The 13,866-nt window shown below is 35.2% G+C and overlaps 1 protein-coding gene across 1 annotated transcript in view; it reads right to left on the bottom strand.

Annotated features, from left to right (window-relative positions):
- The window catches only part of WDR27 (WD repeat domain 27), an 85,400-nt gene that overhangs the window by 58,626 nt on the left and 12,908 nt on the right, over positions 1–13,866 (bottom strand). Inside the window, exons 9-16 of the mRNA XM_059827963.1 lie at positions 10,795–10,898; positions 10,276–10,343; positions 9,190–9,323; positions 6,578–6,654; positions 4,948–5,026; positions 4,342–4,413; positions 3,021–3,124; positions 22–111 (exon numbers count right to left, since the gene is read on the bottom strand). Coding sequence (XP_059683946.1) covers positions 22–111; positions 3,021–3,124; positions 4,342–4,413; positions 4,948–5,026; positions 6,578–6,654; positions 9,190–9,323; positions 10,276–10,343; positions 10,795–10,898 — 728 coding nt within the window. The remainder of the gene's footprint in view (positions 1–21; positions 112–3,020; positions 3,125–4,341; positions 4,414–4,947; positions 5,027–6,577; positions 6,655–9,189; positions 9,324–10,275; positions 10,344–10,794; positions 10,899–13,866) is intronic.

The raw sequence follows: 13,866 nt of genomic DNA, 5'->3' as shown, positions 1-13,866 counted from the left end.
TAATGTAATTCATAAATTTACCTGAAAAAACATTGTAAGTATTGGTGAGATTGGAATTGAATATCAGTATAGTCTTGTCAGCCAGGCCACAAGCCAGCATCTCTCCATCCCCTATAAAGAAGAATGTCTAATGGTTTATATTTGAAAGCAACAAGGACCTAATATGCTGTTTCTTTTAATTATAAAAATCAAATATGTCACTACAACAAAACACACACTGGATATTCATTTCATATGTTGAACACACATTTTGTATGAACATCATAAACTCATATTGATGAATTTGGTAGGAATTTGTATGCAATTTGTTGCTTGTCCTGACATATTCTCAAAACAATTATTCATCACAAGGCAGAAATTCACTTTTCACAAAAAAAGTCCTTCAAAATTTAAGTGCGGAAATTTTTAGGAGTCATTTAAATCTATTTCCTTACACTCGGTTTTTTGTATCTTCTTATTAAGTTGTATCACCTTTTCTTATATATTAGAATAAAAAGCACATATTAGTCATTCTGATCATCATTCTGATGATAATTAGTCATTATCTTAAAGATGATAAATTTCCTTCATAAGGTAATCCTAGAAACTATCCAAGTGCAGTCAGATTGTTCATTTATATTGCTAATCAGCGGGGGCACACAATGACAGGATAGACTCCCTTAATGTCTACATAATTGCAGTGACCTGTGAAATTTAACTATTTGCTCAAAAACTTTTCCTGACAAAATTAAAATAATAAAGAGCAGATAAATGAACCAATGGGAAAAAATAAGGGAGGGTGGAGCAAGAGAAGATACAAGTGAGATAAAGCAAGGAAATTAAGTGCAGAATTCTAATCAATGCTACTAGGTTCTCTGTGAAAAGTATTTTTAAAGAGGTACCACCTGAACACCCCCTTCATAAATCTCCCGAGTATCTTTACAAAGAGAGAGAGAATAAAAGTCATGCTTGACTTCACCAACATTACGCACTGCTATCCACTGTCCAAGTACCATCCACATGGCAGGTTCAGAATACTATGTTCCGCAACACATTTTTTTCCCACATTATGGCAACATAAACAGATAAGAGATCCATATTTCTAATCTCTGAGAGTCATCTACTAAAAGGGAATTTTAAGTGGGACACACAATGGGGTAGACATATATGCTAAGAAGAGGCATTCCAGAATCTTTTCTTTTGTTACCAGTTATTAAATGCACCAGTACACTAAACTGGCAAAGAACTACCTTATAAAAATATTCTTCATTTTATCTGACAAGCAATATTTCAGTTGACTTTTTCTCCAAGTACTAGTAATTGCACATACTAAATAATGCTGTTAAATATTTTCATCACAAAAATAAGATAAGTAGACCTGTACAAAGTATTCAAAAAAATTCATGCCCCACAAACTCAAAGGTATGAAGTTTCTGAGCTAAAGGATGGTGCTTTTCTGCAGATTTCCCCCACTTTTCCTAAAGTTTTGACAGTATGCATTTTCAGCCTGAGAGCTGATTGCTAAGTATATCAGGGAAGTGTTATAAGGTAAGTAAGTCATACATACATAATTAACAATACATAAACCTTCTTGTGCATACAGAATGAGAGAAAATAATTTTGCGTAGAATTTTGGAGACTTGTTTAATGGAACATCCTCTCAGATCCTGAAGAAAACTTCTTCTAACAGAGCAACAAGTTATAACTCATAACGCCTCCAAGACTACAAAAGGATGTTTAATAAATCTAAGAAGGTTTGCATTAATTCTTGAACACAACTTTACAACCTCTTAAGTTTTACTTAAGTTTTCTATTTAATTTTCTTTCTACTATGTTTAAAGATGCACATAATATTAATTATTGTGATTCATACTTTACAAAGACCACTTGAAAGACTGTTCCAAGCTGGAATTCCAAGTTGCAAATTTATATTGTAAAGCTAAGAATCATCTGGTCAACACAGACTGCAACAATAACAGAACATCTCTTTACAAACTTACAATGATATGATTTTTTTACTCCAAGAAAAAAAATCTCTGCAAGTTTTGCTAAAGCTTGTTTTGCTATACTGTGGCTGTTTAAGCCTGCGTGTACATGCGTGTGTGTGCGAAAGATGTTCCTTCCTCAGAGTAAGTAAAAGAGGATTTATACTTAAAATGTATTATTGAAACTATAACAATGTTTTTCTTAGCTAAAAAAAGAACTTTTAGTTTTAAGCACACATACCATTCCTAGAAATAAGCTCTCTGCAATGAATTTCTTTCAGGAGAAAATAATTTCTTCCCATTCTCTAGGGAACACATGGCTGGAATAAATTTTAGAAAAGTTACTGATTGTATCTAATTCCTTTTATTTCTTGAAGATGAAAGTTGCTCTTGTCCCCAAAATATTTATAAAGATATAAATTTTTAAATACTTTGAAAATATTGTGGTTTGCAGAGTGTACATTGACGTAATTATATACTTGGTAATACATTTGATTGGTAACCTAAGAAGTGGTTTCTGTATAATAATATTTATATGGATTGGAAATGACTAAACCTATTACAAGACTCACTTCTCCAAAGCAGTTAAGAAAAATACTCTTCTTTGGATTATATGGAAGAATTCTTTTTTTATATTTTAATATATAAAAACTGAATGAACTTTATGTAAGAAATGGGAGTATTCTGATTCTTTTGAAACTGAACTTCAGCTTTTAATACACCCTAATGACATTAAGTAAATACCTCAGAAAATAAATTCCTTAGTGAAACAACTTGTTAGACTACTAATTTTCAAGTTGTAGTGGGAAAGTTATAGAATAAATCCAAAAGGAAACAATATGTAAAATCAAAGAATTCGAATCCTTTTGTATACGTTTTAGCAGCTTCCATGGTTTTGCAAGCTATAAAATGATGATCAAACAGCACATGGTATTGCCAGAATGTTTTCTGGGAATTTACCTACTAAATCCATGGTCTTAATAAAGCATGTCACACAATATTTTTTTTCTTTCTGCATACTGACACAGCTGTAGATTTTATAAATCCTGTACATACCGGAATACTGAATGCAACAAATTGGGCTTGGTTTACAAGTAACTGATATCTCTTTCTCATATTTGATTGGAGGATAACTTTCCAATGGATATTCTTTATTTTTACTTCAAAGAAGGAAAAAAGAGAAAGAGGGGAAAAATATTAAGATATCAAAACCCAGTACATTTTCATTTCCATTATGAAATACATGTGCTTTGGGAGCTATTCTAAACACCTTTATATAAATATTTCCTGGAAAACTTATGTAAAATCCAAGATAAGAGGCAGAATGAATTTTAAATTGTCATATTTAAATTACTCCTATCACTAACAGTTATGAATTCATAAGATCAAGAATTATCATGGACTTGTACATAAAATCAAAATTAAGTTGCAAACCTATCTGATACAAGTATTTAAAGAATGTAAACATTCTTGTTGTGACAAGAAGCAATATGAAAAATATCTCTATACGTAAAAATAAGAATTACACTGATCATCTATTTAACAAGATATTAAAAAACCCACACAAAACTTAAAGTGCTAAGTAGCTTAACCTATCATAAAATAGCACAAGCCAATCTAGAAATTATCTAAAGTGCTCACCTAAAGGCTTGCCTATGTGTGCAAGGATTACAAAAATTTAGTCTTGAGCTATTAAGTGTTTAAGAAACAGTTATTTAAAAAAAAATATGGCATTAACCTTTCTTTACTTTTATGTTTGTATTATATAGAACAAAGACTCTATATCACACTAAAAATAAAAAATGTGTGTAATATCCTCATTTAACATACCACACTAATTATTATGGAAGTGCCAGCTCTAAAAAAACATGCGTTCTTTGTGTCCACGGTGATGATGAATCCGCTGGTTAAATTGTACCATTATGTATATTCTGTTTAAATCCACTAGAGTGAGCTTGCATTAGCTTAAGATAACATGATTTTAGGAGTGAATGAGGCACATGATCTGAAATCACTAAGTCTCACTGTGCCACAGTCAGTTATTTTTCTGACTAGAATTGCAACCTAAGAACATGTTGAGACTATGCCTCCAACAATATTTACCACCTGTTCTTCTTTCTAGCAACAAAAATGTAAGAAAATAATGTGTATATTTTCTTTTACATGTAAGACTTACTCAAATTTACTTGATAGTCTGATAATCTGAATCCCTTGCTGCAGCCATTTTATAGCAAATTTACAAAGTCTTTTAGTGCCAGTCATACTCCTAACTAAAAAGTTCCAATGAGAGAAAGAGTTACAACCATATTTCCAATAGAACTGTATTTACCCTTGTTTTAATTTGTTCCTCCTCTAATGGAGTTGCTAGATTACCTACCGTTTACAACTGGTCTTCCACTTTGATACTTCATTTTTCTTCAGGTTATTATTTGGAGAAAACATGGTCATTCTACAAGAAAGGACACAGACCCTCTTATATGAAACATTTAATGTTGCATGAGATAAATAGTTTATTTCAAACAAAAAACAATTCTATTTCCTTCTTACTATTTATGTCTACTAACAATGTCAGTAGGTAAAATAATGTACACGTTGATAAGATAACTTTCTAACGATCTAATGCTCAAGTTTGCACCTAAGTTTTGCTTTCTGTGAGTTATTTGTTGGATAATGCATTCTGAAGGTCAAAATACATTCATATAAAGTCCTTAGACATGTCTTTCTACAAGCTGAAGAAACAAGAAGAGTTTAATCATATGAAAGAGATAGGATGCCCAATACAGATTTTGAAAGGAAGTTGAACACTGACCAGAATCTGTGAAAATTTTGTTTTACAACATATTTTTAAAATTATATTGCTTGATAACATCACATTTGTTTTTCATGGGTGATTAATTTCACAGTCATGAGACAACATGGCTCTATTATGTGACAAAATACCACACACCAATCAAACAGACAAAATAGTAATGTATCTACTCACTGTGGTGCTGCTGTATAACCTGATGACTTAATTTTACTACGGAAAACCAATGGCTGATCTTTCACCTTGCTTTTCACTCCTATAGCAAAATAATTAATTTTCATTAAAATGGTTTTTTAACATTATTTTTTTACAGTTCAGGTAGATACATAGTTAAGCAAGCACAGTAGAAATATTTGATGTCTCCTTATGTTACAAAACACGATTATGACCAATCATTCTAAAATAATGATTACTGAGAAAAGGAAAGAAACATGAACTGTTACATTGCATAACATCCCTCCTCCAATAACATCAATGAGTAGGAACTTCTTTAAACTTTGAATTAACAACAATATGTTTCTGAGGAACTTTTTTCACCATTCATTCACAAATGTGTTTTGTAGTTGCCTGTTTTATGCTTAGACTTTATATGCCCTAGCTATAATATATTCACACCTTATATTTGGAATGTGGAATGCATCTAAAGATCATTAACAAACTGGCTGGTGGGTACACATAAATGTTTGGGGATTTATGTGTTTTTAAGTAATTAATAGTGTCTGCATTCACACTGCTGTACTAAGAAGCTTGAAGGGCAGCCTTGAGCCCAAAACTAAATCTGAGTATTTCATATCAACAGAAACAACTTAATTAAATAAATGGTGTAAAGGGGGAAATCTTGTTGATATTCCCAGAGAAAAACTTCAGGTGCATTGGGAGTGATCTGATAGGCACATTTACCTATGCTGAGGATAGAAGCTCCTTCAACTCCCACGAGCTATCCTTTCTCTTTATGTAGCGATGAGGCAGAAAAGAGTCCTTCCTGGGAAGCTCCCAGTACCACTTGCCATATGAGATCATAGGATTCCCTTACAGCGCCTAATCTATCTGAGTGTGAGGTGTCAACAAGGGTAGTACAGGCATCAGTGCTGGGTGTGAAAAGCAGCCTGGAATTCTAGCTAAAACACTGTAGATGCATTCTCAGAATATCATACAACACTAAAGATATAACCTTTGACATTCTAACAGGTCCAATAAGTACAATCAGTATAGTAAAAATAGATTCTTTCTACATGTCTACAGCTACCAGTATTTTTATATCTTTTTTGACTTTGCTTTACTGTTGCTAAGCAAAGAAGCTATAAGTGCTTCAACAGCAACTGGAAGTCAGACTGTTTTTTTAAAGAGTAGAACATTGAGGCAAAAATTTACTTCCTAAACTTGCAGGTATTGACAAAAGACTATTCAGGACAATAAAATTAACCAAAACAGGTAAACAAAGTTAAGAAAGAAATGACAAATTATACAGAAAAATATATTGCATCCTATGGAAAAAGAATGACTTATGAAAAATCTAAACACTCTACACTCTTTAACTCTTTGAAAATCCACAGAAAGTTCTCAGATGATTGTTTTTGAAAGAAGAAATATACCATGTTACTATCATCTTCACTACAAATACATATGTAGGATATAAAATACTACTAGAAGTATAAAATTCGTCCTACTAAAATAAAAATATAATGCAATATATATCTAAAACAGAAATAAATATATTGATTGTATTAGGCACCAGCCAGTTGTGAGACAGTTACTGTTATTAAAAATATAACTTTATTAATTCATTTCAAGATTGGTTTATACTTACCGAGTGTTTTACTATAAGGTTCTTTCAAGTTTTTCTTTAAACCTTTACACAACGGAGAATTTGCCAATAAAGAACACCTAAGTTACAAAACCAAGCACAAAAATCAATCAATGCAATGGACAAAAGTATCAGATTAGGAAAAGGTGTCAAAACTTCTTTTTAGCTATTTGTGTGCATGTGTGTATATAAATGTGTGATACCAGTGAGATTTTCATAAATACAAATCAGGCTTAGTAGATTAGTTATCAGCTCAGATACTCAGCAGCACACACAAGCCTTGGCCCTGACTAGATTCACAGACAATTGCATTTACATGTTAAATCCCATTTCTGTGAATAATAACAGATGATTTTATTGTAAGCACTGTAATCTGCACTTCAGTGTATATTGTAGGGTTTTTACTATCTTCAAGAAGTCAGTGTTTTCCTGGAAATCAATTACAGGCACATGAAGGACAAGAAAGTAGTAGTCAGCATGGATTCACCAAAGGGAAGTCATGCTTAATCAACTTGATAAACTTCTATGGTAAAATGACTGCCTTGGTAGACAAGGGCAGAGCAGTGGGTATTGTCTACTTTGAGGTCACTAAGGCTTTCCACACTGTCTCCTCATAGAAAAGCTGATGAAGTACAGATTGGATGAGCACACACTGAGGCAGATTGAAAACCAGACGAACAGCCAGGCCCATACAGTGATGATCAGTGGTGCAAAGTCTAGTTGGAGGCCAGTAACTCGTGGTGTGCCCCAGGTGTCAGTACTGGTCCAATTCCATTTGACATCTACATTAATAGTAAAGTACTTTAGCAAAGCCTTTGACACCGTTTCCCACAGCATTCTCCTGGAGAAACTGGCTGCTCATGGCTTGGATGGGTCCACTCTTCGCTGGGTAAAAAACCTGCTGGATGGCCAGGCCCAAAGGATTGTGGTGAATGGAGTTAAATCCAGTTGGCCGCCATTCACAAGTGGTGTTCCCCAGGGCTCAGTATCAGGGGATATTAAACTGATGTTTAATATCTTCATCAATGATCTGGTTGAGGGGATTGAGTGCAACCTCAGTAAGTTTGCAGGTGACGCCAAGTTGGGAGGGAGTGTTGACCTGCTTGAGGGTAGGAAGGCTCTTCAGAAGGATCTGGACAGCCTGGATCCATGGGCTGAGGCCAACTGTATGAGATTCAACAATACTAAGTGCCGGGTCCTACGCTTGGGTCACAACAACCCCATGCAATGCTAGAGGCCTGGGGACGAGTAGCTGGAAAGCTGCCCAGCAGAAAAGGACCTGGGGGTGCTGGTCGACAGCTGGCTGAATATGAGCCAGCAGTGTGCTCAGGTGGCCAAGAAGGCCAACGGCATCCTGGATGTACCGGAAATAGTGTGGCTGGCAGGAGTAGGGAAGTGATCATCCCCCTGTACTCGGCACTGGTAAGGCCACACCTGGAATACTGTGTTCGGTTTTGGGCCCCTCACTACAACAAAGACATTGAGGTGCTGGAGCGTGTCCAAAGAAAAGCAACGAAGCTGGTGAAGGGTCTAGAGCACAAGTCTTATGAGGAGCGGCTGAGGGAACTGGGGTTGTTTACCCTGAAGAAAAGGAGGCTTGGGGGAGACCTTATTGCTCTTTACAACTACCTGCAAGGAGGTTGTAGCAAGATGGGTGTCAGTCTCTTCTCCCAAGTAACAAGCGATAGGACAAGCGAAAATGGCCTCAAGTTGCACCAGGGAAGGTTTAGATTGGATATTAGGAAAAATTTCTTCGCTGAAAAGGTTGTCAATCATTAGAACAGGCTGCCCAGGGAAATGATTGAGTCACCATCCCTTGAGGTATTTTAAAGGCGTGTAGATGTGGCACTTAGGGACATGGTGGACTGGGCAGTGTTAGGTTAACAGTTGGACTCAATGAATTTAAGGGTCTTTTCCAACCTAAACGATTCTATGATTCTAACAATCTGGATGAAGGAGCAGAGTGTACCCTCACCATGTTTGCCGATGACACAAAACTGAGAGGAGTATCTGATACACCAGAAGGTTGTGCTGCCATCACGAGAGACATCCACAGGCTGGAGAAATGGGCTGACAGCAACCTCATGAAGTTCAACAAGGGAAAGTACAAAGTCCTGCACCTGGGGAGGAAGAACCCTATGCACCAGTATACAGCTATAAGGAAGACAGAGCCAGGCTATGTGCTCACTGCCCAGTGAAAGGACAAGAGTCAATGGGCAAAAACTGAAATACAAAAGGTTCCATCTCAATACCAGGAAACACTTTTTACTGTGAGGGTGACTGAGGACTGGCACAAGTTGCCCAGAGAGGTTGTGGAGTCTCCCTCCCCGGAGATAAAAAGCCATCTGGACATGGTGCTGGGCAACTAAGTCTAGGTGGCCCTGGTGAGCAGGGTAGTTGGAAAAGATGACCTTCAAAGATGCCTTCCAACCGCAATCATTATGTGATTCTGTGATTTCTCCCACTCAATACAACTAAAGCATGACAGGAAAACAGGTAAAATATTACCATGTCAACAAATAGCACTGTACAAAACCATCTGATGCATTTCAGTGTCAGGAAAACAAATGCATAATCCAACTCAGAGGAAAAAAACATATAAAGTTATTCTGTACCTGGCAATAACTGATAGACTGTTTTCATTTCCACATAGGAGAAAATCACTCCGCTGACTTCTCACCAATGCAGCAAGGTTAACTTCCAACACAGCAATCATATCTTCAAACATTGAGGTGATCAAGCATAAAACCTGCAGCAATTATACCATAAAATAACACTCTGTTTACTTCATAATTTAACCTCCAACACTGAAGCATTTATAATGGAAAATTAAATCACTTTGTGTCATTTATGAAAGTTAGTCGAAAATATCCATGGATTTAGTCTTGCAGAGCATTAAACAGTAAAAACTGGTTAATGCTGTCCTTCAAAAATATGCTTGTGTTGTTTAAGTATGTGTCTTAACAGACTTGCATACCTAACAGTCACAGAAATTCCAATACCTTCTACAACAGAGATATTTCTGCAGTAAGAGTTGTGAGAAAAGAAGCATACATGGAAGAAAGGCTGGTTTCAGAGAATGCTGAGAACATGTAAGAACTGATTTTAAAACAAAATCCTTCTTTAAAACAAAACACCGTTGTGATAAATATGTAGAAAGACCTAGATTCAGCTCAGTTCTGTAGAAAAACTGTAACAGCAAAAATGGAGTATACAAACAAGAATGCCTTTCATTTCCTTAAAAGCACTTTTACTGACTTTTCACAGAAATTTTCTCAAAACTTAAATAGTTTTCACAGATTTCTTGGAAGGATTCAGAAGAAGTTCATCCTAATATTTGTTTGAGAAACAAGGTGTAACAATGCTTATATCCTTTTTCCCTGAAAACATTGCCTCTGTTCCCTCAATGGTCATTCTTGACATTCAAAGTACACACCAAACACTATAAAAAACAATTAATCTTTTGCTTATTAAACACTTTCTGTACAGTACACAAATTGTGAGAGCTTTAAAACTACCCAGCTGTTTAAACTGGTAGATTCCATAAAGAAGAATCAACCCTCTCAAGAGAAACTACTGTGTAATTCACATCAAGTAAAAAAAATGTGTACATCATTCTGTAAACAAAATGCATAATTAATATTTATTGACAATAACTGGAAATGTGAACATTATTAAATCAATGTTTACTGTATACTTACCTTTCCATTAACTGCCTTCCTTGTTAATGCACATGATCCGGCAAACCGAATGCTGAGGTCACTGTAATCTTTACCAAAAAGAACACAATGCTATAAAATTGTATTTGCAATTGTCACTAAGACAGGAAATTGTCACTAAGACAGGAAAAAAAAATTACTCATACTAATTTGACACGACAATAATCCACAGTGTATATCTTCATTGTATATTATTGCCTCTTACCCCCACATTGTAAAGTAGGAGTAGAATAACATTCCTCATATTTAACACTCATAAACTGCAAAATCAGACAAAAATTCATTGCTAGCCACTACAGAAATCTTGTGCCAACACATCTTCTGAGACAAGTCAGCAATGACAGAAAAACATACAAAAATTAATTAGAAAAAACATTTTCAAAAAAACACTTAGTTCCTACTGTATTCTGCTATTTCACAAACTAATTCTTATACTATTTATATCAGATAACAAAGGAAAGAAATCACATTATGGTGTAGTCAGACATTTTATAATCATACCTTTGTAAGATAAAAAACCTTCTAATTCAAAGTTTGCCAAATTAATTATTAATAAGCCAGTAGAGGTTCCTATCCAAAAATAGCTAGTATTCGGGGCAGAAGATCTATTAAAAAAAGGAGAAAAAATTATCTGAGTATGATCACAGAATCACCGAATCACCAAGGTTGGAAAAGACCTGTAAGATCATCAAGTCCAACCATCAACAAAAAAAAAAAAAAAAAAAAAAGAAGCTTTTCTTATTACTATACAAGACACAGCAATTGCATTTTTTTAATACTTGTTACCGAATTCCAGTACAACAGCAATAATAAACCACACCAAAAAAAAGAATTTAAATTTACAGCATTTTTTTAAATTCCGTGGCTCAAAGTAAAAAGTTTCAATCAAATGGTGAAATTTTGAAAACTAAGAACAGAACACAATCCTTGATTTTATGTAAGTGCGCATGGCAAGTCTAAAACAGCATAGGAAATACTTCAAAAATTACTGTGGTTTGTGACAGTTGAGAGATGCTGCAAAAGCACTGTATACACAAAGAATAAATTCAAACAAAGAGGCAAATCCACATACATTCTTACTTTTACCACCTGTAATATGAACACACAAAAAGCAGTGAAATTTAAGGTGTGTTTGTACATAGTAAAAGTACAAGAGAAAAAACAGCACAAACGAAGGGGGAAAAAAACCAGGCAAGCCTGGAATGTCTGTCTCAGTCTGTGCTTAGTGACAGTAGTATTGAAGTTAGGTAATGAAATCCAGCCTTTGCAAGCACAACAGAGTATACCAACTGGTTACAATTTCAGTCAGCACCCTCACAGAAGAAAAATTTTATCAAGCAGAAGATGATTATAACAAAGTAATAGTTGTCATTCTCAAAAACTAAAAACGTTTTGGTGCCACAGTTAATACAAATTGACATCAACATTTTAATAAATTTTCCAAATATGAGTGAGTAGATTTATCAGTTTGATTTGTAAAGTCAGACTACAAGAGTTGAAGTAAGGGTATAGAAAAACATAAAGCTGAAACTTGGCATGAGAAGAGTCACCACAGTGGCTTAATACTATTTTTATTTAAAAAAACAAAACAAAACAAAAAAAACCCCTCAGAAACAGTCAAATACTTTAAAAAGCAGATGGGGAAAGACAGTTTCAATTCTGGTTTGTGATACTTTTATGTGCTCTGTATAGTTTTATTTGTGGTTTGCACTGCTTTCATGCACAGCAGTAACAGACTGATTTAATTTGTGAATTTTTTGCATTATTTATAAAGAATTGGCACTATCAATTTATTATGAACAATGATATCAAGTGATATATACAGGAAGTTGATCTCATGCCCACTTTCCAATAATAAAATGCTATCCACTGTAATGAAATCACTCAACGTCAAAAAGCTTAGGGAAGTATGTGACCCATAATTCTTTGGACATCAGTGTTGCAAAAATGTTTCACTGTTGTATTTCATTGCAGGCAGGAAAACTGGTAAATCAGGGATTGCCCAGTTGTTCAGCAAATCTGAACCACCTGATAAAACCAACACATGGTAATCTAAAAATTAAACAGAAAAATACCACTAAATACAAAGGAAACCAAAAGAAAATGGAACTGAATTAACAGTAAGAATTTAATGATCATGGTTGTTTATAAGCAAAACAAAACCTCCAACTGTGATGCAATAGCTGAAAGATGTACAATGCCAGGCAGTATCAGGTGGGTATTGGAAAATGATGTTATCTCAATTCAGAAAATCATTTCAGTTAATCTATTACTGTGGATCCATTTCAGGCAACCATGTCCAAAAAGGGCATTGGAAAATAAATGAGATTGGATTTCCGAAAAATTTCAAAAATGAATGTACAAATGTTACAGGAAACGTGCCTTATACAAGGTGCAAACTATTTTATCCAGAAGTGTAGAGATAACTTGTTCGTGAGCTATAATTTGTTACGCAAGGAGGGAACTTTAGAGTAGCTGGCTCTAGACTATCAGAATAAAAAACATACTAAGAGCCAATAACGGTACATGAAAAGAGGGTAATTCAGATTAAAAATAAAATGTAATGAGTCAGTTGCTGGAAAAACTTAAGTAGAGACATGGTGGATTCTTCATCACTGGAAAACTAGACACTTTTAAAGACATGCTGTAGTTCAAATCAAACCTGTAGTTTTGATGAAGACAAAGTTTTGTTGATTGGTATTATACAAGCCATAAGACTACCTGACTGTAATAATTAATATTCTGGCCTTAGAGTTCTGACATTCCATTAAAGTATGTCTGAGATGTTCATCTTAAAAATCACTTCCTTCCTCGCAATGGTAGTCCTTCTGGAAATATAGGCATCATGAAAATAACTGTTTGTTAATAAGTACTTCAATTTGACATAAAGACAAACAAAATGATCCAGGACTGCTGGACATTTTTCTTCTCTGTTTATCAAAAATTGTTTATATATCTAAACTAGATTTGAAGGGGGAAAGGGATAAAACCCAGGCTCGTTAGAGATAAGCCTGAGGTTGGCACACCAATGTTTAAGGGACAGTGTGCTAGTGAGGTCCTTCAGTCTGACGTCTCAGTGGAGGTAGGGGTTGGACATCCATGCAGCAGCAAAGACGCAAGGGTTATTTATGTGTTAGAAACCACATAAGCGCCTGAGATTGGTCATGTAGGAATTAGAGCTTCTCCCACCAAAAAGGTGGAGGGATCAATAGCCCGGCTGAAGTGCATCTACACCAATGCATGCAGCATGGGCAACAAACAGGAGGAGCTGGAAGCCATTGTGCAGCAGGAAAACGATGACATAGTTGCCATCACGGAAGCATGGTGGGATTACTCGCACAACTGGAGTGCTGCAATGGATGGCTATAAACTCTTCAGAAGGGATAGGCAAGAAAGGAGAGGCGGTGGGGATGTTAGGGAGTGTTTTGATTGTCTAGACGTTAATGATGATGATGAGAGGGTTGAGTGTTTGTGGGTAAGAATCAGGGGGAAAGCCAAAAAGGCAGATATATCATGGTGGGAGTCTGTTACAGACCACCCAACCAGGATGAAGAGGCAGATGAAATATTCTAT

This window comes from Gavia stellata, chromosome 2, assembly GCF_030936135.1.
Source record: "Gavia stellata isolate bGavSte3 chromosome 2, bGavSte3.hap2, whole genome shotgun sequence".
Classification (NCBI taxonomy): Eukaryota; Metazoa; Chordata; class Aves; order Gaviiformes; family Gaviidae; genus Gavia; species Gavia stellata.
This window is presented reverse-complemented; position numbering and strand designations above follow the sequence as displayed.